General features: G+C 35.2%; 2 protein-coding genes across 4 annotated transcripts; both read right to left on the bottom strand.

The window, feature by feature from the left end:
- Positions 1-1,489: 1,489 nt before the first annotated feature.
- On the bottom strand, positions 1,490-6,387 carry LOC117237139 (glycosylphosphatidylinositol anchor attachment 1 protein). The gene is made up of 10 exons (XM_033500810.1): positions 6,246-6,387; positions 5,014-5,231; positions 4,700-4,856; positions 4,191-4,399; positions 3,517-3,734; positions 2,975-3,162; positions 2,695-2,822; positions 2,316-2,509; positions 2,076-2,246; positions 1,490-1,811 (listed from the first exon to the last, which is right to left on the bottom strand). Exons 1-10 carry the CDS (start codon positions 6,385-6,387, stop codon positions 1,544-1,546), a joined length of 1,893 nt encoding a protein of 630 aa, XP_033356701.1. The 3' UTR covers positions 1,490-1,543.
- Positions 6,388-7,499: 1,112 nt separating this feature from the next.
- On the bottom strand, positions 7,500-10,702 carry LOC117237141 (PRKCA-binding protein). 3 transcript variants are annotated; one of them, XM_033500816.1, is made up of 5 exons: positions 10,573-10,702; positions 10,344-10,390; positions 9,023-9,341; positions 8,757-8,952; positions 7,500-8,595 (listed from the first exon to the last, which is right to left on the bottom strand). In XM_033500816.1, exons 2-5 carry the CDS (start codon positions 10,379-10,381, stop codon positions 7,898-7,900), a joined length of 1,251 nt encoding a protein of 416 aa, XP_033356707.1. In that variant the 5' UTR covers positions 10,382-10,390; positions 10,573-10,702; the 3' UTR covers positions 7,500-7,897. The 3 variants fall into 3 exon arrangements, with proteins under 3 accessions (XP_033356707.1, XP_033356706.1, XP_033356705.1); XM_033500815.1 differs by lacking the exons at positions 10,344-10,390; positions 10,573-10,702 and adding an exon at positions 10,087-10,230; XM_033500814.1 differs by lacking the exons at positions 10,344-10,390; positions 10,573-10,702 and adding an exon at positions 9,902-9,958.
- Between the last annotated feature and the right edge of the window lie 15,201 nt (positions 10,703-25,903).

Genomic DNA, 25,903 nt, shown 5'->3' with positions numbered 1-25,903 from the left:
AAACTCCACGATAACCATCCTACGCGTATGACAGGAGTACTCCAGGAACCTCTTATGAATTAACTTCTGTTGCACCCCCTTCCCGCGTCCTCTTGTTCGAGCCAGTCCTAATAATTCCTGATTATTGAATTTGGCGTTAGGGGGCGCCATTATCCCTAGCGCTATCGCCCCTTCTAGTCGTGGTCCGTTGGGACGGCGATGGAGCGGCTCTAGGTCGCCTGACTGCAATCCTCCTCCATCGTCTTATCCTACAAGGGTGAAAGTTTTTCTCTCCCTTTCTGCTCGCTCTTTCGCGAGCATAACTCGCTTGCAGAAGAGGCGGACGGCCTTGTATTCCTGTGACCCTCTCAACATCGCTTCTACAATCGCTGAGGGGGTCAATCTTTCTCCTATGGCGTGCCGCAGAATGTAGCGGGGCAGCTTCCACGCCGAACAAAACACCAGCGTGTGCTGCGCTGCGTCCCTGCCCTCTCCGCAGTGGTGACAAATGTCTGTCGTCTCCCGTCCGATTTTTCTTAGGTACTCGCCGAACACGCCGTGTCCAGTAAGCGCCTGGGTCATCCTGTATGTGAGCGGGAGGCCGCAGCGGCTTCTCCATGTCTCCCTGATGTTCGCCTCCCTCGTTGATCAGCTCAGATCGCCACTGGTCCCACGCGTCTTCCTCGGAGATTCCAAGTCTTCTTCTTCTATAACTTGACCCTAACCCATCTCAATTCCGTATCATTTCTGCGAACTTCGCCCGTAACATATGTAAATAAAGGCATTTTTATAAATATATTTGTGGTAACTATATTAAGATGTTATCTTCTGTTATAAGCTCCATTTTTTCGAGGCATCACATGCAATACATTTTGATAATCTTTGGTAGATTATCAAATTAGTAATTATGGCGTCAAAGTAACGTGTGTGTGGAACCTAAAAATGCCCAGTTTTAATTGTTGAACCAATAGATTCTACACTTTAGAACTTATATTTTCTATCTTTGTATTTTACATGTTGAAAATTACAAGATTGCGAAAAACGTCAGTAATTGTTTGTTCCCTATAGTAAAGTTTTTATTTAAGTAAGCCCATTTTTTATTCGATATTTATTTTCATTATGCAATAATTTAATTAAAATATTTTATAATCACATAAAAAGTTGAATATATTATACAAATTAAATTTATACAGTATTCAAAATCGAAAATAAGCTTCAGATTTTTATTTAAACTTTTGTGTAATTATACATTTATTATCATCACAGTGAAAATAATACAAATGTGGTAATCTAGAATCTCAAAAATTCAACTTCTTTCTAAATATTATAAATAAGTATTCTATACAATGTATAGTAGGCAGTGACTGTCTATTGCGTCTTAATTAAGAAGAATAAATAATAATATAAATAGTTTTTCATATTGATGAAATGTGATACTAACAAATTTTTCTTATTATACAGTATACAGTATTTCATAAAATCCTTAGATAATAATAATAATAATAATAAGTTCTCATAATTATAATTTTTATTATAAAAAGAACTATTTACACATATTAGGAATTCATACTATATTAAAACATAAAATGTTCCAAAATATAAACCAAATAGGAAACATTGTGGAAACTGTTACATTATATAACCAATTCCCATAAATCATTGAATCCATGATACTAAAAACAAATGCTTGTTTTGTAGCACAATATCCTCGAAATAAAATTGAGGGGAGGGAATCAGAAAAAAAATATATGTATGTGTAAGACATTATGAATAAACTTGCAATCATAAATGGATGTAGAAAAACCCACATAAAAGAAAGCATTTTGCGCGATCTGCAACATAATTTTATTATAAATTTTAATAATTCTAAATAATATTCCAGTCCTTTAGAAATGTTTTTATTATATAAAAGAATAAGAAATAATAATTTGTAATTAATAATTTTTTGTATTTAGGAAAAACAGTTTGTAAATTAATAAGTTATGTGAACTATAATATTTCAAATATTTTAATATAAATCAAATTGGACAATACGTTTTATTTTATATTTTGAAAAATATGATCTAAAAAGAATTTAATGTTTAAAATGTACTTACTTGGTGAGATTTTGTTTTGGTGTTATTGGTAGAACAAATACAAAAGGTACATAAATTACAGCAGTAAGAAGTGCCAAAGAAAAATTATGCATTGCTATGCACATTAATACAGTACCCAACTCTACTAGTGCAATCACACAAACTAAAGCTGCATTTTTATACTTCATTTGCCTAGAAGTAACAATAATTAATTTAAGTATAACTTATTATGGCATCAGTTAATGAATTAACATGAGTTACCTTCTAGAATAAAATGGCCATATTAATGTTAAGATAGTTATTGCAACAAAACCGAAATATATAGAGTCTTCTGTATGAGAATTTACTTTTTTACCAAAATAAGTAAGTGGGAATGGGGATGTTGCAATTACAACACCACAAATATGGCTCCATAATATTTCTGACATAATAATGCCAATGTCAAATCCATCATTCTATAAAAAAAGTATATGTTATAAGTATATAATACTTGTTATAATTGCAGAAAATATATCAATTTATGGCTTAAACAAATATTCTATATTTATCTATATTCTATAAAATATTAAATTTTCAGCTTATTTATTAGTTAAAGTTATTTATTAGTTAAACATGTAAAAAGAAAGTTAAAAAAACAAACCTTTGACTGTTTAGTAACTGTGTTTTTCTTATCTTCTACAGAAGTGGATACTTGAAGCCTTTGCCAAATAGAAAATGCTTTTACAAATATCCCAGCAATAATTAAGACTAAAGATCTTATATAAAGTCCTAAAATATTTTTTCAATGATAATTATTTATATTTCATTACTAAATATATAAAGACTAACTCTGTATATAATTATATATTGCAATGGATTTTTTATTTTCTAAGCTTGTAAATTTTTTAATAACGAAAAATAAAACATTAGTTTTCACTCACCAATAGAAATATAAGTATCTGTTGATGGAAGCAGATAAAAAAAATAAGATTGGTGAAAACGTTCTAATAAATTATTTAACGATCGTACTATACTTTCTACAATACGACCAATTTGGTAAAAATTTCCATTAGAATTTTGTTGACCAGGCTTTTCAAAACCTTCCAAAGTAATCGCTTCAATACCGAACCTATAATAATATTAATTAAAGGAAAATTATTAAATGATGAGAAAACCATAATAATTAAAATACAATAATCCTTATTGAAAAGTAAAATAATCAGTATTTCTCACAAGAGAATTTATAAATCTGACCAACCAAATAAGACATAAAACAGGATGGTTTTTGTTTATACATTAATTAATACTATGCATATTAACATCATTAATTTCAGTAATGTTATTTTAATCTGTTATTACAAACGTTTTGAAATATGCTAGATAGAAAAAAATACTTTTAGATTTGTAAATAGAATCATATATATGTATTAGGAATAACAAACTAACAATAAATCTTTCATGATTTTTTATAGTTATTAAATACCTATGGAAAAGTCCATGATTTCCTGTTGGAATTCCAGTAGCTTGACTTGTAATCATCATCAGAAGTGTATTGAAATGATACCACCAATAGTTAAACTTATTTTTATATTTAACATCAAAACGTCTTTGAAATGATTGTCGAATTCCTTCCTTGGCTATCATATTTTGTGCCAAATTAAAAAGATCTAAATTGGGTAATCGACCATTTAATCCTTCTACCTAGAGAAAAAGGAAACTTTATATGATTCTAGACAAAATGATATTTTTACAAATTTCCTTTAAATTATCTACAATTTAAGAATAATAATATTTGTCAAATAAATAATAATTACTGCATAAATTGAAACATTTTGGATATATTCAAGTATTATAAACATCCATTCATTTTTTCATTTCATTTCTTTTAATACAGCTGAAATAAAAATTTTAATTTTGTTTAACAAACAGATGAATGAGAGACGATAAATTTATTCAATGAAATTGACTCTTAATCTTTTTTTGCTTTAAAATAAAATACAACATAAATTATTTAAATATTTTTGTACATAAATTTACACATGTTCAAATCTTACAGAATAGAAAAGGATTATTAGGTAATTAAAATTAAATAAAAATATATAATAATAATTCTACTCTAGAATTTTAGTTAATTAAAATTTAATAAAACAAACATACTTTAACATCAATAGATGTAATCTTCATTGAATGTAATTCCAAATTAATAGCAGTTTGAATGGAGCCAGCACGACCAGGAAGATCTCCAGATACAAGTATACCTTCGTTACCACTAGTAACTCCATGATATGCATCCAACCACGCTTGTATTCCTAATTGTTCATGTTCTGTTATTAGGAATACAATATCCTTTGCCCAGTATTTCTGTTCTATAAATCAAGTTTTTAATACATTATTAATAAAATAAAAGTATATAACTAAATAAATACAAGTAATTATATTATATAAGAAATAAGCATAATCCTTATATAGAATTACATTTTTATCTTTACACATATTGATTTTAAAACTTCTATTTATTTTCATGTTCTTGTATGATATTTATATACTTCAAAACTGTTATCCAAGCCTATTTGTACATAATACAAAGACACTTCTCATTTTATTATAAGATAATACTATCAGAATTATTAAAAAACAATTTAATTATATTTTTTGTAAATACTTACTTCTACAAAATTTAGCAAATGCAAGAAGAAGAGCAATAGAAGGTGCAGTATCCAAATAAATACTATTAATTGGTCTAAAAGGGACACTAACTACAATTGCTTCTGTACTAGCTGCTCTTGGAGCTCTCATAATCCCATATATATTTTGGCCTGTAAACTATAAATGTACCAATCTTTATATCTTTACGAAATACCTTTTATATCTTTCAAAATTTTGTCTTTCTTTGATGATAGTATAACTCACTTAATAATTAATTTAAAGAAATATCTGAGAAACTACCTAATAAAAATAAATGATACGTTTTTTCATTTACCTGTTGCTCTTGAAAAGGATATACTAATGTGAAATTATGTGTAAAAACATCCAAATGAAGCTGATTTAATTTTGCAGCTAACCAAGCATATGGCATTATATCGGGATATCGTTTCATTTCATGGATTAAGTGTATATAATATTGTTTTGCTGTTTGCGCCAAGTTACTTTCTTTCGTAACCAATCCTGGCAATAAAGCATTTTCAGAGAAATAGGTATCTACATGTTTAAAAAATACACATATTTAGGACATTTATATATTAATATTATTATATATATATATGTTAGATTGATATTATGTATAGTATTCAAAAATATTGAATAATGTATGGATGATGCAATAAATACTATTACTACTTTGTATTGGAAGAATTAATTTACATATAATATAGTTCATTAAAATAAATATTTCTATCTACCAGAAAAAAACAAAAATAACAGTTTGTTTAAAGTCAGACCTTTATTTTACTTCTTTATATAATATATTCCATATTTTTAACTTTTTTTTATTTGAATGCAAAAATCTTCAGGTAAAAACAAAAAATATTAAAAAAAATGTTCTATTTACATTTATATTATATATAACTCTTAGATATATTCTATAATTTATAATATGTTGAAATGCTGAAATATAATCTCAGTTCTATATTGCATATTTTTGTAAGTAAATTGCAGATTTTTATGTACATTCATATTCTTTACAATATAATTAAAAAGATAGACTCTCAATAGAGAATTGTTTTATCTATCAAGTATTATAGAAAACATGATACTTTGGGTATTTATATATTTTTTTATTTTATGTGTATTCTGTGCAATCTTGTATTTTCAAATTTCCTATAAATATATAAAAATCTGCAGTCCACTTACAACTTTAACAGATGACATAAAATACTGAATATCTTCATAATTATTTTATAAATTCATATTAATAAGACATATTTTTTCTTATTTTAATCAGTATTATACAATCAGTATTATACACCTTAAAAATATTTGATCCATTATACAAAACACATTGTATAAATAATATAAAATATATGTATGATGTCATTCTGATAATAAACTAAAATAATCTATATATAAATCCTATTTTATTTATGTAGCAAATATAGATAATAAAAATAATTGATATTTATAATATTAATTACTTATGTTAATATTTTCTATTAGATTATCTTTATAACATAACCTAATTTTTTGTTGATTTAGATAATACAATTTCATACTTACTATCGTTGAATATGGGCAAAGCAAGAAGTAATATCCAAACAATACCGCTAATGTATAAGAAGAAACAAAGTGGTCGTTCTCGTTTCAATAAAAATTTTATTATTTTTCCAGATCCTGCCGTAGGATCCGTTAATAACCCCATTGTCAGTTCTACCTAGTTCTATTCATTTATGCTGTATTCGAGAGAATCTCTGGCTGCATATATCCATGTTAAACTTAATTACTATCTTACTAGTTACTTGATAAACTTTATCATATTATAGTTATGCTATTAAAAATATATATGTATATATATACAGTATCTTAGATATAATTAGTTTTATTTAGTTTTAATTAGAATGAGTATTTTGAAATTAATACTTAAATTCGTACATTTGTTTAAAAAATTTTAATTGATTTTTTAATAATTTAATATACATTACTAATCTATATTGCAGAAAAAATGTAAAGTTATGATACTTAACGTTTCAAAAATATAAATTTAACTTCTTTTTAACAAATCTTTTTAAAATGAAATTTTTACTAAAGAAATCAACGAGTTTTCTATTTTAATATTATGATACGTAGTATCAGTATTACTATGTAATAGCATCATAGTAAAATTAAATACAAACATTAATGACGAAAAACATTAAAAAATTACATAGTAGATATGAATAAATGCATAAATAAATATAGTAAATGTTTAATAAGCATATTAGTTTAACTTAAGTTATAATACATAAAATAATTATTTGTGATTTACTTAATCCTTACTTTTTAATGAAACAGATATATACTAATCTGAGATTTTTTAAATAAACAATTATTACATTTAGAAAATAGTTAAAAAAATATGTAAATATATTGCAGAAAGATTTAATATTATTTTATGTATGTGATAATATTTTGTATTCGAATAAATATAAACATAAATAGTTTTTAAAAATTATTCTGAGCATTTCATAATATTGTCGAAATATGTAGATATGTTTCATGATTATAGTTTCGTAGTATTTACAGATATTAGTACAAAAGATTGTACAGAATCTTATTGTTTAAAATCAATTAATACTGCAATATATATATATGTAATAATAATAGACATACATTATATATTGCAATTTTTATACTTTTGCATAAGTATTGTTATAGAAAATTTTTTTCATATTAAACTATTTCAGTAAGTGTTTGAATAATTTAATTTGATCATACTTAAATAATAAATATTAAAAATTTTTAAAATATTTATAATTTTTACAAAAATAATATTCATTTGACATAGAATATACATTTATTATAATAGTTTAGAATGTAACAAATACATTTTTATACCTTACAATGAATACTTATGTATGAAGACAATTTTAATAAAATTTAAATATTTTTAAAATAGCAAAAGAAACAAAAAAAAAGAAAAAATATATAATACAATATATATATATTTCTTTTATACAGATTTGTTAGAATTATATGGTTCTTTTTAAATAATAATCTTTGGTTTCGTTTTTTGTATTATGAAAAAGAATGAAACTAGAGCAGAATTCCATTAAAAGTAGTAAAAGTATGTTACACTAGAAAAGGCTCACTGTATATATAATATCATTCATATTTAAATATTAATAAAATATCGTAATAGTTCATAAAATTCTTTGAAAGCAAGAAGCACATTGCTACATATTGTTAGATTCTGATGTTATTAGTGGAAAGTTTTGTGTATCTATAAGTAAATCTTCATTTATATTTGCTTTTTCTTCAGGTTCAAATTCATCTACATCCTCTCCATCAGTTATTACTTGAGGACCAGTAGATTTATATTGGAATGCAGAATGTGATAAATCAACTTCAACAGGAAATAACATTGCAGAGGATAATAAATCTCGTGTATTAGTATAATATTTTGCTAAACCAGCTGCAAATTTTTGCAATTGCCATACGACATCTTGAACATGTTTATTGTCTAATAATTCGAGTTTTACAAGTACATCTGATCTAAGTTTACCAAATTTTGCACGAGCTTCTTGTCGACATCTTAAGATTAGACGATATTCATAATTGCCTGTTTCCACTCGATAAAAAGGTTCTTGTATTGATGCGTAACTTTGTTCCTCATCATCCATTTCTTTTATTTTCAGACAATAAGAAAGATATTCAAATTTTGCATCAGCATATTTGCTTATGGTTAATCGAGTATCTGGAATAGCTTTGTGAAGATATGTGCCTAAATCATTTAATATAGGTTTCAAATTTTTTAAAATTGTTATTCCATATTTTTCCATTTGTCTATGTTGTTCACCAAATTGTCTGAAAGCTTCACTAGCTCGTGGTTGTGGTTCTCTTACTCCTATTGCAGCAAAGGCATCACCAAATACTAAAATATGCAATATAATGATACTTAAAATATTAAAGCAAAATATTATTGTAATATTTGTATATATATATATAATCTCAAAATTGAATAATTTTTGATACAGTTAAATTTAAAAATGAGTTTTGGAATTTGATAATTTATTTAAAAATGTATAACAATACCTTTGTATATTTGTATTAAATCAAAAAAACTATGTAAAGTAGCATTAGCATGGGAAACTAAACCTCTATACAAATTTTCTGTGCGCTGCAATGCCATTAATCGTTGTACGAGCGCATCGTTACAAAGAATGGCACGTGATAATCCAAGTGCATCTGCTGTTGCACTTCCCATTCCTTCAATTAATCTATGTTTTACCTAAAATTAATTTAAGGATTAAAATAATGTAACCATTTATAATAAATATATAAGTTTGGACAATAAATACCTTTTTCAAAGCTATATCAAGAGTACGACCTTGTTTAGGATCGGCATGTAATTTATTATAATTAATACTGACTTGAGAATCACAAGATTGTATCATTTTTGCAACTTCTACTTTTGTCTTTCCTTTAACTGATACTCCATTTACTGCTACAAGTTCATCTCCTGATTGTAAAGTACCATCTATAGCAGCAGGTGAATAGTCAAAAATTTGTACAATATACAAGCAGGGGCATAATGGTGCTCCGCCTCCAATACTTATGCCAATAAGATTACTGCTATCTTTTTGTATTACAATATTTCCAGAAGTTATGGTCATACCCCTGTATAAATTAATGTAACAAAAGAATACATCAATATATTGTTTCACATAAAATACTTGTATAATACTTATTTGATACAATTTACTTCCATACTCATATTCTTAGCATGAAATAAGTTATAAACATATTTATTATAATAACAATAATAATAATAAATTAATAATACTTCTTATATAAATGCATATAAATATATAAAGTATGCTGTACATTAACATAAAACTATCTATTATATTATTGTTTATAATATATTTTAACAGTTAATAATGTGCATAAATAGATACAAAATAATTTTAAAAGCTTAGAGGTATGACATTTCATAAAATAAAGCTTAATATATAGATAAGGAAGAATAAAACAATTTAAATACAAATCTGTATCAAATAATTGGTCAAAAAAATCCTTACCTGAATGTTCTGATAATAATTAAATGTTTAGAAATATTAAACTAAAAAATACTGAATTATATTATTAATTTTTATGAAACACTATAAACAAATTAAGTACCAATTAATACATTAAAATATAACTTTAGCATTAAACACATTATTATCAAAACTTACGTATTATTGGGTAGATGATGAAGAGACTGATCTTGACTGACCAGTTCTACATCTGGTCTACGTTCCATAATGATTAAAAGAAACAGAAAATATACAGTTTGTAACATCTCTTAAATATATTATAGAAAATGTTAGTAAAAGAAATTTAAATGAAAGATAAGATAGTGGAACATAAAAATGCATACATGCGATCTTCCATTGTAGTAAATTGATGCAATTGCACATTAGCTGATGGCACAGTGGTTAATGGAACAAAACTTTCTTTAGATTCATCGACAATATTTGTTACAGTTATATTACTTGTAGATAGTACTGTTTGATCCACTAGACTATTCCACCGTACCGTGGCATACAAACATGCATTTTACAAGAAAAAGGAAGCATATTTAAATTGAAATGTAACACATATCAATAAGTAAATAATCAATTGTATGAAACCAACATCTTATCTTCTTCGAAGAAGAAATCATCATAATCCATGCTTGCAATCTGTAATGTTAATAAAGATTAAGTTAGTGTTCAACACTTTGATTTCTTAGATGTAACGTTACTTATAATCAAATAAAATATTTTAGTGATATACATTAAAATCCTTGTAGTTTTAATTTAATTTGTGATAAACTGTAGCAGAATAAACGCGTAACATTAAAAACAAATACTAATTCTAATACCTTTATGAACTATTTATATTAAAGAAACAAGTCAATATGACACATATAAACTTTACTTCTCAGTTCCAAGGAATAAATATAATCGATTTTTTGTTACTGTATGTTACATCGTTGTCATATATATATATGTAGAGATGTGCATACAGATTCAAATAATTGAAAACAAATTAAATTAATTTTCATAACCGATACTTTTTTTATAGATATATAACTTTCTACGAAATTTTTCTTTTGTAAATAATTACTTTAGAAACATTTATTGAAAACATAAACATAAAAGTAAGTACATTTTACTACTGGTTACTTTACGCGTGATTTTATTGGTACTGATAAATTTTCTAGTAATTATAAGCAAGATCGTATAAACAGATCTCGACACTTGCTAGAGAAAACTGTCCGAAAATTGAGTCGTGAGAAATCAACATGGAAGACAATGAAGTTCTAGTTCTTTAAAGATAGAAACGAACAGAGTGTCTCTGCTCGGTGTTTCGGTATGTGAATCACGAGACCCGATTATATGATCTTGATCCCCGTTACAAGGTTTCCTTTTTGGGAATGACCATTCACGATCACATAATTGGATCTCAACACTCATATACAAAAAAAAGCACCGAAGCGACTCAATTTTCAGATGGTTTTCCTTAGCAAGCGTCGAGAATCGAGCATGTTATGTGAGGTACAGGTGATACAATACATAATACTACCTTGATCGACGTAACAATGAATTCCACTTTCAAAAACGTTTGCACTGATAAATAAATGTATGTGTTTTCCTTACTACATTTTGCATGCAAATTTTATTAATTCTCTAAAAATCTATATATTTTAATAAGTAGTTAGGAAAATATAATTTTTGGTACAAAACTTCCAGCCTACATGCGTCACTTTTTACATTTTAACATTTTAACAAGTATGTACATCGTTTCGCATATATTATTAAGGGTTATTTTAATGAATTCTTGATATCACATGACGTGTGACGATGTCCTTTATGTTACTTCTTTTGTTTGTCTGTGCCACGAGTTGTATAGGGCGCGACGCAAATAAGTATTCAGATAACCAAATCTGTTTTAGCAGATTCTGTTGGAAACCTGTTACCAGCTGTTATGCCGCCTAAAACATCTGCATGCCAGCCCGCGCGACCGGACAACAACCGGCCTGCGTAACGTCACTTCGACCCTCAATAAACCTAAGGACCCACCATAACTTTCACTTCCCTGTATTGTTTCGCCATGTGTCTTCAATCCGTTTGTCTTGAAGAATTTCTAAAGCTTAAAAATATTCTCGAAACAGTCGGTTTTTAGAGAGGTCCTTGGGTTTATTAGGCGTACTTAAAACACGGAGAAAGCGGGTATGCACCCATTAGGAAAATCCGAATAGCCCTCTAATAAAACAAGCTATGTTTTCCTCACGCACACAGTCATCTATCCACCACGATGGTAGGAAACTTCTTACTCATCCCTTCGAGCAGTCGTGTCGGAAACCCACTTCACCGACAAGAGCTACCTGAAAATAAATGGTTACAAATTCTACCATACCCAACACCCCAGCGGAAAGGCCCACGGTGGCACCGGAATAATAATCAAAGCAAGTATTAAGCACTACGAACTCCCATCATTCTAGAAAGACTACCTCCAAGCAACAAACGTAGCAATAGAAGACTGTCATGGCTCAATCACCACCTCAGCAGTATACTGCCCTCCCAGACACTCCATCGCCAAAGAAGACTTTGATAACTTCCTGGACACCCTGGGCAACAGATTCATAGTTGGAGGAGACTATAACGCCAAGCACATCCAATGGGGCAGCAGACTGGTTACAGCAAGAGGCAAAAACCTCTTAAACAGCATAACAAACAACAACCTCAACTACCTCACCACATACGAACCCACATACTGGCCCACTGACACCAACAAAATACCCGACCTTCTCGACTTCTTCATAACTAAAAATATCCCATCAAGACACGTCCAGATCAACTCCTCGGCTGATCTCTCCTCTGATCATTCTCCGTGATAGCAACAGTCAGTTCAACAATCATCGAGAATACACCTAATGGCACCATTCACAACCAACACACCAACTGGCAGCTCTTCAGAGAAGTCTTTACACACTCAACCTCAGCCTTCACCCCACTAAAAACACAGGAAGATATCGAAGCAGCCACGGAATACTTAAACACGAGCATAATAAACGCAATCCGCCTCTCCACACCGACAAAGCCATCTAACAGCAAACAAGAATATCCCCATTACATACTAAAAAAAATAGCAGAAAAACGAAGACTAAGAAGAGTATGGCAGACCCATAGAACACCGGAGGACAAACGCAAACTTAACAACGCAACTAGAAAGCTATCCAGAACCCTAAGAAACTATAAAAACGACTGTTTCCATAAATACCTCGCCAGCTTATCCCCCACAGCCGACGCCAACTACTCACTATGGAAGGCCTCCAGGAAACTCACACGCCCCCCCCCACAAATAATCCCACCTATCCGCCGTCCGCAAGGTGGATGGGCGCGAAGCCCTATAGAAAAAGCCGACCTGTTTGCAAAACACTTGTCAAAAGTATTCAAACCCCATTCCCCCCAAGCCGCCGCGGACGTTACTGAATACCTGCACACCCCCTTCCAAATGTCCCCTCCTATCGAACCCTTCTCCTCTGCTGAGTCTATAGAAACAATCAGTCGCCTAAACCCCAAGAAAGCAGCAGGACACGACCTAATAGGCAATAGAGCAATCAAGGAACTTCCCACAAAAGGGATAGCACTCATCACATCGATTTTTAATGCTATCCTTCGCCTGGAACACTATCCTAAGGCTTGGAAAATCTCATTGATTACCCTCATCCCTAAACCCGGTAAACCGATATACGAAACCTGCTCCTATCGCCCAATCAGTCTTTTACCTACCCTGTCCAAACTATTCGAGAAGATGCTCACGAAGCGACTCCTTCCAATCCTAGAGAACTTGAAAACACTCCCAGATCACCAATTCGGCTTCCGAAAACATCATTCTACAGTAGAGCAAATCCACCGCCTAACTCATACGATCAGCCAAACACTCGAAAAGAAAAAATATTGCTCAGCGGTCTTCCTAGACATCCAACAGGCATTCGATAAAGTATGGCATGAAGGGCTACTATACAAACTTAAAAAGATCCTACCCCACCCCTACTACTCCATCCTAAAATCTTACCTAACCAATAGGCAATTCATGGTTAAATACCTAGACGCCACTTCCGCAACATTCCCAACAGAAGCCGGCATACCCCAAGGTAGTGTCCTCGGACCCCTACTGTACTCCATCTACACTGCCGACCTACCTATATCAAATGATATAACAATAGCGACATTTGCAGACGACACAGCGCTATTAGCTTCCCACGCTGACCCGGTAATAGCCTCATCCACTCTCCAGCGAAGTCTCGACTCCATGGAAAAGTGGTTTCACAAATGGGGCTCCAAAGTCAACGAAAAGAAATCCTCACATGTAACCTTCACGCTCCGAAAACAAACCTGCCCCCAGGTCACCATCAACAATGCAACAATTCCTAGCAGGGACATAGTCCGATACCTGGGCATGACCCTGGACAGGAGACTAACGTGGAAGACACACATCTCAGATAAAAGGAAGCAACTAAAGGACAAACTAAAAAAACTCTATTTGCTCACGGGCCGACGCTCCAAACTAAATATACAGAATAAAATTACCCTCTACAAGACCGTAATAAAACCTGTCTGGACCTACGGAATCCAACTATGGGGAACAGCAAGTAACTCCAACATTGAAATACTCCAACGCTTTCAATCGAAAACGCTAAGATCCCTAATTGACGCACCTTGGTATGTAACCAATGAAACAATACACCGCGACCTCAAGATACCCACCGTCAAAGAGGAAATAGCAAAATATAGCAACAGATACAGCAAAAGAATCAACAAACACCGAAACCCTCTAATCACTGGACTACTCGATACGACGGACCAGACTCGCAGGCTGAAGAGGCACTACCCGCTAGACCTAAACGTCAGATTCATTTAATTATCCAAATTAAGCATATGCACTTACTTATAATACTTATAAATTATACCTATCTATAATAAGTATTAACTTATTGTAAATAAACAGCCATGTCACTGCGCCACGCCAGAAAAATTATTGAAAATTCTCAACGCGAGAATTGATTGTAATTTCAACAAATAAATAAAAAAAAAAAAATCCTTGCTGCGTACCCTCAATAGTCTTACGGACCCATCATAAATCCCAGTAATTTGCTAGCTAAGGTCCTTCAGACCCAACAAACATCATTTTTCTAAATTACTTTCTAAAGAGTATTGTCTACTACGGCTTGACACGGGAAAGTTAGTTTTTCTCACGTACGATGCTTCCCACTAGCAACTTTCTATCGAGGGCGGCTAAGACCCTTCCTAGTCCATCAACCTACGTTTATCCAATCAGAAGCAACGTATACTGCCCTCACTTTCCTGACCAAAAATGTCATGAACAAATTCGATGGTCCCGTGCGCTAGACACACCCATCGCTAGCTTTCCTCCGACACAGCATCGTCACCCAACTTTACTTCTTCTACACCGCTAGAAAAGTCAACAACTAAGTACAAAATCTAACGCCTAACATCTAAGTCCAAGCATAACGCTAGAGGAGTATAACTCACATCAACTATCTAAGTCGGTTCTCGGTATTGTCGAACATTCACCTCCTCTATTAAGTATCCTCTAGTACTACGTCCACATATATTATATTCGGTTATGTTAGTAAATTGTCAGCAAAAATATAACAGAACCTGTTGCAGCAGATTAGTGGTAGAAATCAAGCAGTTTCTCAAATTCAACCATTTATACATTTTTAATACAAGCGCATGTTTTTTCTTATTCTTTTTATTATTATTTTATTTGTACTTTACAATTTGTCCAGCTGGACATTCGATAAATTTTTCTAGTTTAATTGCTCAATAACATGTAGATGGCTACCCCCAGCGGGATACCATCTTCGAGTTTGACTATTTTATTTCTTTAGTGAGATCAGTGGGGTGTTTTCTTTTTAGTCTTCTTTCTATGAGAGTTTTGCTCGCTTCAGCAGCCAATTGGTTTGGATGTGTTGCCATTCTTTCCTTGTATTTTTTTGCGTACCTGCCGATTTCTTCTTTGACCGTTGGTATTTTTAAGTCTTTGTATATATCCTCGTTTCTGGCACACCATGAGGTGTTGACTATTGTTCTCGGTATCTTCGTGGATGCTATTAAGACTGGTAATAAAACTTGAACGGAAAAATACATACACGCTAAACTAATGTGTATTTTCGACCAATCGCGGGGAGATGCAATCGCGAGGAGAGACGTCAACGGGGGTCGTAAATCCCCGTTACGATTATAACAATCGACACCACGAATTGATCGATCCCCTGATTTCCGTTGAGATAATAGGGGTGATTGAGTTTGTATAACACTGTGATTCACAGAATTATAAATTATATATTTCCAACACTTAGATTACATTGTCGAAGAGAGATAAATAGATAACTTGTCGCACGAAGATGCGATAGATATGTACGCTAGAGCAGGGCTCTTATAATGGAAATTAATGTATTAATGGACTTAGCACTATAATATATTTAGGAGAGAAGATGTATGTTCGACAACACCGAGAACCGACAAAAGATTTGCGTGAAGTATGCGACTCTCGCGCTATGTGTTGACTGCCGCGTTAGGCGTTAGTTTTTAGACTGACTGTCGCTCTTTTTCTAATACGGAAGAAAAGATCGGTGTGGGTGTGCCCCTGTGCCTAAAGAACGCGGATTCGTTGTTCCCACTTTCGTTAGGAAAAGTGAGGGTAACGAACCGCGGTGTCGATTGGTCATGACCTGCACTACTGCTCGAAGGGATTTTTTTTTTTTTTTTATTTGTTGAAATTACAATCAATTCTCGCGTTGAGAATTTTCAGTAATTTTTCTGGCGTGGCGCAGTGACATGGCTGTTTATTTACAATAAGTTAATACTATTATAGATAGGTATAATTTATAAGTATTATAAGTAAGTGCATATGCTTAGTTTGGATAATTAAATGAATCTGACGTTTAGATCTAGCGGGTAGTGCCTCTTCAGCCTGCGAGTCTGGTCCGTCGTATCGAGTAGTCCAGTGATTAGGGGGTTTCGGTGTTTGTTGATTCTTTTGCTGTATCTGTTGCTATATTTTGCTATTTCCTCTTTGACGGTGGGTATCTTGAGGTCGCGGTGTATTGTTTCATTGGTTACATACCAAGGTGCGTCAATTAGGGATCTTAGCGTTTTCGATTGAAAGCGTTGGAGTATTTCAATGTTGGAGTTACTTGCTGTTCCCCATAGTTGGATTCCGTAGGTCCACACAGGTTTTATTACGGTCTTGTAGAGGGTAATTTTATTCTGTATATTTAGTTTGGAGCGTCGGCCCGTGAGCCAATAGAGTTTTTTTAGTTTGTCCTTTAGTTGCTTCCTTTTATCTGAGATGTGTGTCTTCCACGTTAGTCTCCTGTCCAGGGTCATGCCCAGGTATCGGACTGTGTCCCTGCTAGGAACTGTTGCATTGTTGATGGTGACCTGGGGGCAGGTTTGTTTTCGGAGCGTGAAGGTTACATGTGTGGATTTCTTTTCGTTGACTTTGAAGCCCCATTTGTGAAACCACTTTTCCATGGAGTCGAGACTTCGCTGGAGAGTGGATGAGGCTATTACCGGGTCAGCGTGGGAAGCTAATAGCGCTGTGTCGTCTGCAAATGTCGCTATTGTTATATCATTTGATATAGGTAGGTCGGCAGTGTAGATGGAGTACAGTAGGGGTCCGAGGACACTACCTTGGGGTATGCCGGCTTCTATTGGGAATGTTGCGGAAGTGGCGTCTAGGTATTTAACCATGAATTGCCTATTGGTTAGGTAAGATTTTAGGATGGAGTAGTAGGGGTGGGGTAGGATCTTTTTAAGTTTGTATAGTAGCCCTTCATGCCATACTTTATCGAATGCCTGTTGGATGTCTAGGAAGACCGCTGAGCAATATTTTTTCTTTTCGAGTGTTTGGCTGATCGTATGAGTTAGGCGGTGGATTTGCTCTACTGTAGAATGATGTTTTCGGAAGCCGAATTGGTGATCTGGGAGTGTTTTCAAGTTCTCTAGGATTGGAAGGAGTCGCTTCGTGAGCATCTTCTCGAATAGTTTGGACAGGGTAGGTAAAAGACTGATTGGGCGATAGGAGCAGGTTTCGTATATCGGTTTACCGGGTTTAGGGATGAGGGTAATCAATGAGATTTTCCAAGCCTTAGGATAGTGTTCCAGGCGAAGGATAGCATTAAAAATCGATGTGATGAGTGCTATCCCTTTTGTGGGAAGTTCCTTGATTGCTCTATTGCCTATTAGGTCGTGTCCTGCTGCTTTCTTGGGGTTTAGGCGACTGATTGTTTCTATAGTCTCAGCAGAGGAGAAGGGTTCGATAGGAGGGGACATTTGGAAGGGGGTGTGCAGGTATTCAGTAACGTCCGCGGCGGCTTGGGGGGAATGGGGTTTGAATACTTTTGACAAGTGTTTTGCAAACAGGTCGGCTTTTTCTATAGGGCTTCGCGCCCATCCACCTTGCGGACGGCGGATAGGTGGGATTATTTGTGGGGGGCGTGTGAGTTTCCTGGAGGCCTTCCATAGTGAGTAGTTGGCGTCGGCTGTGGGGGATAAGCTGGCGAGGTATTTATGGAAACAGTCGTTTTTATAGTTTCTTAAGGTTCTGGATAGCTTTCTAGTTGCGTTGTTAAGTTTGCGTTTGTCCTCCGGTGTTCTATGGGTCTGCCATACTCTTCTTAGTCTTCGTTTTTCTGCTATTTTTTTTAGTATGTAATGGGGATATTCTTGTTTGCTGTTAGATGGCTTTGTCGGTGTGGAGAGGCGGATTGCGTTTATTATGCTCGTGTTTAAGTATTCCGTGGCTGCTTCGATATCTTCCTTTGTTTTTAGTGGGGTGAAGGCTGAGATTGAGTGTGTTCTCTGAAGAGCTGCCAGTTGGTGTGTTGGTTGTGAATGGTGCCATTAGGTGTATTCTCGATGATTGTTGAACTGACTGTTGCTATCACGGGAGAATGATCAGAGGAGAGATCAGCCGAGGAGTTGATCTGGACGTGTCTTGATGGGATATTTTTAGTTATGAAGAAGTCGAGAAGGTCGGGTATTTTGTTGGTGTCAGTGGACCAGTATGTGGGTTCGTATGTGGTGAGGTAGTTGAGGTTGTTGTTTGTTATGCTGTTTAAGAGGTTTTTGCCTCTTGCTGTAACCAGTCTGCTGCCCCATTGGATGTGCTTGGCGTTATAGTCTCCTCCAACTATGAATCTGTTGCCCAGGGTGTCCAGGAAGTTATCAAAGTCTTCTTTGGCGATGGAGTGTCTGGGAGGGCAGTATACTGCTGAGGTGGTGATTGAGCCATGACAGTCTTCTATTGCTACGTTTGTTGCTTGGAGGTAGTCTTTCTAGAATGATGGGAGTTCGTAGTGCTTAATACTTGCTTTGATTATTATTCCGGTGCCACCGTGGGCCTTTCCGCTGGGGTGTTGGGTATGGTAGAATTTGTAACCATTTATTTTCAGGTAGCTCTTGTCGGTGAAGTGGGTTTCCGACACGAGCATTACGTCGATTTGCTGGTGTTTTAAGAAGAGTTCTAGTTCAAGTTTGTGTTGCGCTAGACCGTTGGCGTTCCAGAGTGCTATGCGCCTTGGTTTTATTTTGAGTCGGGGCGTGCTAATTTTTCCACGATGAGTGTTAGTAGCGATAGCAAGTGATTTATTTGCTCCGATTGTTTCTCTATTAGCTTTTCAAGCCTTGAGGAGTTGTCTGTGTTTGGTGGGTTGGGGTCACTGTTGTGGGGAAGGTTCCTTTGGCTGTTCGGGTTATTTTGGATGCCTTGTACTGCTTGGGCAAAGGAGGTTGAGGTGGAGATGAATTTGGTAGGACTGTGCGTTTGGTTGGTTGAGGGGGTTGGGGTAGTCGTGAATTTCGGCGGGCTGGGTGTTTGGTTGGATACCTCTTTTGCTCTGGGCTTAGGGTACCTGTTCGTGTATAGTGTTTTATATGCTGGGCAGCCTTTGTAGTTGGCAGGGTGGTCCCCTTGGCAGTGGATGCATTTCGCTGGGGTTTCCGGTGATTTGGCGCACTGGTCAGTGGAGTGAGAGCCTGCGCATTTAACGCAGCGGAAAGTATGGTTGCAGTATTTCTGCGTATGACCGTACCTTTGGCACCTTTTGCACTGCACTATTTCTTTTTTCACGAGCGGTGGTTCGATCTTTACTATCGCGTTCATTAGGCGACTGATGTTATATATTTCCTTATTGTTCGGTTTTTGTTTAATGTCTAGGAAGAATAAGGATAACGGGTCTTTCGAGACTCTATGCCTTATATTACTTACGTTGACGACTTCGTGGCCGAGTTTTGAGAGTTCGTATTTTAGTTCGTCTATATCTGCTGAGTGGTGTATGTTTCGTAGGACCACCCGGAAAGGCCTTTCCTGTTTAAGTTGGTAGGTGTGGAAGTTGGCGTTCAGGGTCCTGAGTGTCTTGGTGAGTTTTCTGTAAGCTTCTGGGTTCGTCGGTAGTATTTTCACCTTGTTGTTGCTTATCTTAAGGTTATATTCCTCCTTGCTGGTATCTCTCTCTAGGGACTTGGTCATTGTCTGTATGTCAATGACGTCGTCCACAAAAATTGGTGGGGGAGGGGGGATTCTCTGTGAGTGTTGGTTTGATGGCGGTTCTACGATTTCCATGGCGTCGTTTGAGGATTCCAATACGGCGAACCTGTTGTGTGTGTTTATTTGCGTTGCTGGTTCTACTTCTGTTGTCGTTGTGTTGTACTACTTCTAGCGTCGTTAGTGCGGAAGTTCTGCTACACTTCTGCCACGGGGGGGGTAGCTCGGGGTAGCTGCGAGTCTGCTCCGGAGAGCCTGGTCGCGGTTACTGGGCCATCATCGAGCTAGTTAATTCGGAATGAACAACTAGTCGTGAGGCTGTGAGGCTAGTATTCGTGTTGGGGTTAGGTGCGTGGGATTTTCTTCTCCCTAGGGGGTAAGGGGCACTTAGCTGTGTTCTCTTTCGACGTTTGGGCGACACGTGTTGTTTTCGAACTACGCTGGGCACTAGAGACACGTCTGCACGCTTCGGCACTCCACAGCGAACTGCGCAGCAAGGATGAGCGGACATCTGGTTCCCGTCTGGCCCGCGGGGAATGGTCTGGTTTAGGTAGAGGGTCGCCCGACGTAACATAATGAAAGCCACGGATAGAAAATAGCTTTTTAAGAAATCGCTTCGCTTGTCCGGTATGGCATAAGTCGTGTATCCACCGTTAGCACACAAAAAGTTTCTTACTTGTGTATGCCCTCGAATATTTCAACAATATTTTTTACTATACACCATAGGTCTGTCTAATGGTGAGGTCCAGATACTTCACCTAGATTCTCATCTCGACTTCCGCTTCCTCTAACCGTAGGTTATACCTGGCTGAAGGTGTCCCGTGATGGTCCCTGGTGCAGATCCACAGGGTTGTAGTCTTCTCGGGGGACGCAGTCCCAACTCTAGCTCCAACCCTCTAGTTGTGGCGATCACGCCCCGTGTCATCGGTATAATACGTCAGCGCCGTGTCCAGGGCCATCGGCTTCCGGAGCATCGTGACGTAGGTCAGATCCCAGAAGAGCGACCCTAAAACTGATTCCTGTGGGACCCCACGATGCACGGCCGAGTGCAAGTAACCTAGGCTCCGTACTGCTTCTTTTACATTTACATCATTATCTCTTACAAATTGCAACAGTTTTGTCCAATATTTGCTACTCCATCAAAATACATCTTAGATATGATATGTTCGTATGGTGTCCGGCCACTCTGCGCGTAACCCGGGATCCATCTCTCGGCCGAGGCGGCCACTAACTGTGCAAATATTAGTCGGACCGCAATGATCCTAAGGAACTGTAATAAAACTAAGCATTTGTATTTTACCGTTAGGGCCCTTAATTGTTATAAAATATATTCAAGTCTAGACGTTTCTTATGGTTATTGTTCCATCACTGTTCCATTCCATTCCAACGTGGGTTTTCCCATTTTTCCCGGGATTTCCACCCGCAAGTAATCAGTGGTGGGGCGACCAACACCCAGCAAGAGTTTTCCTCTACGACAGCATCGTCATCGAACTTCACTGGTTTACCATCGTCAGATCAGTCATCATCTCTAGACTGATTTTCCATCTTTAGAACAGTCAACATCTCTTGACCGGGTTTCCACCCTTAGATCAGTCACCTATTTAACTTATATCTATACGCACCATGCATAACTGTCTATATCTACAAAGTTGTTGGAATAAAGTGTATATTGTAACCTGTTAATACAGTGTTATAATCAATTCAACCACCCCAATTATCCTACACGAAATAGGAGATCGATCATTTCGTGGCGTCGATTATATAGTCGTAACGGGAATTTACGACTTCCGTTGACGAGCTTCCTTGCGATCGAGTCTTTCCGCGAACGGTCGAACATATTGCTTTACCTTAAAACATCAGTGGCTAACACATATGAGTGTAATTTATTTTTAACAAAATGATGAACTGTTATCGTTAAAAAGAATTTTATATTTAAATTTGTTCAAATGAGTTTGTTATAATGAAGACATATTTTGCTTTTTCCAGGTTTTTCAAAATTCTATTTTCAGTATGCTGACAATCATTTGCATGCAAATTGGCAGCAGATGTAGACAGAATCTGCTTACAAATGCATACCCATGTTTTTGCACTAGGCTTGGCTGTTGTACGCCGAGCCTGTTAACAGAATCGAGTAATAGATTGGCGCTAGAAATCAAGCAGATTCTGCAAACCTAACCTGACAGCAGATTGGTAGCCGAAAGATATCATAATCGGACGGTCATCTCTCCAGAGACTTTGCACTTAGAACAAGACCGGTTGGAAGTATTGATTCGATGGTTCAATATGAAAGCTCTTATTGGTGCATCAGCAATAAATAAAACGCCTTAATTTTATCGATACCACATTAGAATAATATGAGTTATATTCATAATGAATATATTGAAGAAATCATTGAGATCACGCTGCTCTTGCGAACTCATGTAAATATCAACAATTATTGGGCTTGTGTATGTTACGTCTCTAATCACGCACTGAATCGACCACAGCTGAATGGTTCCTGCTTTATCTGAAGTACATCCATTTGTACTGAATTATGATTTCCTTCTGATATTCAATATAAAGGAAACATTGTTACGGTATTTCATAATTTCTGTTTCGCCATTCAAATGAATACTCCATACGCCAGACAAATGAACTCGAACCTAAAAACAATATCAAAGAAATTTTTGAAATTAAAAAGGTTCTAAACACAATAGTAACAGTGGAGCAACCTAAACATAAAAAAGACGTACCGCAATGCATACGGTGTCAGTAATAGGCACACACAAAAAATTACTGCAACAGAAACCCGGCGTGTGTCAAATGCGCAGAAAAGCACCTAACAATAAACTGTCCATACATAGGAAAAATAAATGAAGTAAAATGCTACAACTACAATGGAAACCACTCATCTAGCTACAAAGGCTGTGTAGTCAAAAAACTACTGCAACGTAAACTGTTCCCGCCGCTTCGAAACAGGACACACAACAACTTTCACGCGTAACAGGATAGCACAGAAACTGTGACAACACCAAATCTACAGCACGTAATGAACAATAACCACAGTAACACCAACACCGTTGGTAGCCGAAGCTACGCGCAAGTAGTCAACCAATCGCCACCCTTGGACAACCAAAATCAGAACAATAACAGCAACGACACTACAGAAATCAAGGAACTGCTCCAACAATCCACCAAAAACACCGAAATGCTAACAAAAATGATAAGCGAACAAAACGCAGTTCTCAGACAACAAACGCAACAAATCACAGTCATGTTACAACTTCTTACAAACATGCTAAGCAAAAAATAAAGACGGACACGCTGAAAATAGCAGCCTGGAACTCAAACGGCCTAGAACAACGGGCCCTAGAAACTAAAACATTCCTGTATAACAACAATATAGACACATTACTTGTTTCAGAAACACACTTCACTTCAAAAAGCTACATGAAAATACCATATTACACCATATATGATACCAAGCACCCCTCAGGAAAAGCACACGGACGGACCGCAGAGATAATAAGAAACGATATCAAACATCACTTACACAGCCAAGTAAGGAAGGAATATACCCAAGCAACCACCCTTACAGTACAAACTAGCAGCAACCACATCCAGTTGTCAGCAGTATATGTACCACCGCGACACAAAATGACAACACAAATGTCGGAAGAGTACTTATACACTTAGGTGACAAGTATATCGCAGCGGGAGCCTACAATGCAAAGTACACGTTATGGGGATCAAGAATTACCACACGTCGAGGTAGAACCCTGGAAAAATACATTAGAAACAACAACCTCAATATATTATCCACAGGAAGACCGACATACTAGCCGACAGACCTGAGCAAAATTCCTGACCTACTGGACTTTGCAGTTACAAAGGGTCTAAACGCAAATAAACTAAAAATAACACGCAGCCTCGAGCTTAGCTCCGATCATACACCCATAATACACATCGAGCAGGCAGTAACAGCATTGGCAGAAACTATCCAAGAAGCAACATGGACAACCACTATACCTGAACCAACCAACAGACAAACAAAAATAATTCCACCAGATATACTTGAAAAAATTAGAGGAAAAAGAAAAGCGGAAGCAAAATGGCAAAAACATAGAACAAAAGAAAACAAAAAACACCTAAACAAACTTGCAAAGGGAATAAAAAACAAAATAAATGAACACAACAATAACGAATTTTCCAACCACCTTTACAACACATTTACACCACATAGTATCAACAACACCACCCCCAAATGCCATACGGACGAGGATGCGTAAACCACTAGTACCTCAACTGACAAACACTACACCATACCTGAAACAACAGCACAAGAAATTAGAAACATAATCGAGAAAACAAAAAATAATGAAGCATCAGGAATCGATCTAATCAATGGTAAAATCTTGAAAAACCTTCCGCCAAAAGCGATAAGACTAATAACAATAATATTCAATGCAGTACTAAGAATTCAATACTTTCCTAAACTATGGAAATTGGCACAGATCATAATGTTACCTAAACCAGGCAAAGACCCACACCAAACTACATCTTACAGACCAATATCACTACTTCCTGTGTTTTCTAAAATACTAGAGAAAATAATATATGACCGTATAAAACCTATAATTGAGAAGAATCAATTAATACCGGATCACCAATTCGGATTCAGAAACAAACACTCCACTATAGAGCAGATGCACAGGCTTATCAACGAAATCATACTAGCATTAGAAAACAAACAATACTGCACAGCCCTCTTTATGGACATAGAGAAAGCATTTGACAAAATAAACCACGAAAGCCTACTACAATCAATCAGGGAACAGTTCCCGGTGCAGATATACCAATTAATCAAATCATACTTAAGCAGCAGAACCTTCATAGTAAAAATCAAAGACACATACCCTGAAGCTAAAGAAATCAAGGCAGGAGTTCCGCAAGGAAGCGTCCTAGGACCAATTTTATACACACTATACACGGCCAACATAGCAACAACTACCAATAGCAAAATACTGACATTCGCGGACAACACAGCTGTACTAGCCAGGCACACTAACCCAGAAACAGCAGTCAAATTACTACAAGAACATATCACAAAAATAGAAAAGTGGCTGCAAGATAAACAAATAAAAGCAACCCCCGATAAATGCAACCATCTATCTTGACGTCTATCTTGATATATCTTTAATTTTACTAATTTATGTGCTCATTTTTTCACGATACTGTAATGTCCTCACGCGAGTGTGTTTGGTACTATATATAGTTTATCATCGAATGAACTAAGATCTAATTCCTCTACGTTTATTGTGTACATGTCATAGATTATAGACTTTATACGATTCTGAGATACGATTCTTTTCCCTGTTCACTCCATGACATTTTATGCAATCTTTGAAACATATTCTACGCATCAAAGTGTTGTTTAATACTATTCATTACTTTTTTACATATTTCTGCATGGGATAAACATGAATTGGGTACATCTTCACTCACAGTCCTACAAACTCCGTTATAACCGCACCATTCTTTTTCTCTTTCGTCCAGCCCGGTACACTTTTTCGTTTACGGAACACAGTACTCATTGTCTCCCGCGTAATCACTCGTGACGAACTGACGTATGTTTCGCTTCATAACATCAT

Source organism: Bombus vosnesenskii, unplaced genomic scaffold (genome assembly GCF_011952255.1).
Source record: "Bombus vosnesenskii isolate JDL3184/JDL3185 unplaced genomic scaffold, Bvos_JDL3184-5_v1.1 scf7180000013358, whole genome shotgun sequence".
In the NCBI taxonomy this organism is placed as follows: domain Eukaryota; kingdom Metazoa; phylum Arthropoda; class Insecta; order Hymenoptera; family Apidae; genus Bombus; species Bombus vosnesenskii.
This window is presented reverse-complemented; position numbering and strand designations above follow the sequence as displayed.

Bases quoted from the DNA above. Each gene is read 5' to 3' on its own strand.
- LOC117237139 (XM_033500810.1), bottom strand. From the start codon at position 6,387: ATGGGGTTATTAACGGATCCTACGGCAGGATCTGGAAAAATAATAAAA. The intron at 3,735-4,190 runs GTATGTTTGTTT...CTTTTTCTCTAG, and splicing joins TTACATCTATTGATGTTAAA to GTAGAAGGATTAAATGGTCG. The intron at 2,823-2,974 runs GTGAGTGAAAAC...AAAATATTTTAG, and splicing joins AGATACTTATATTTCTATTG to GACTTTATATAAGATCTTTA.
- LOC117237141 (XM_033500816.1), bottom strand. From the start codon at position 10,381: ATGGATTATGATGATTTCTTCTTCGAAGAAGATAAGAT. The intron at 9,342-10,343 runs GTTGGTTTCATA...TAATTTATACAG, and splicing joins TTCTTCGAAGAAGATAAGAT to GGGTATGACCATAACTTCTG. The intron at 8,953-9,022 runs GTATTTATTGTC...AATTAATTTTAG, and splicing joins TTGATATAGCTTTGAAAAAG to GTAAAACATAGATTAATTGA.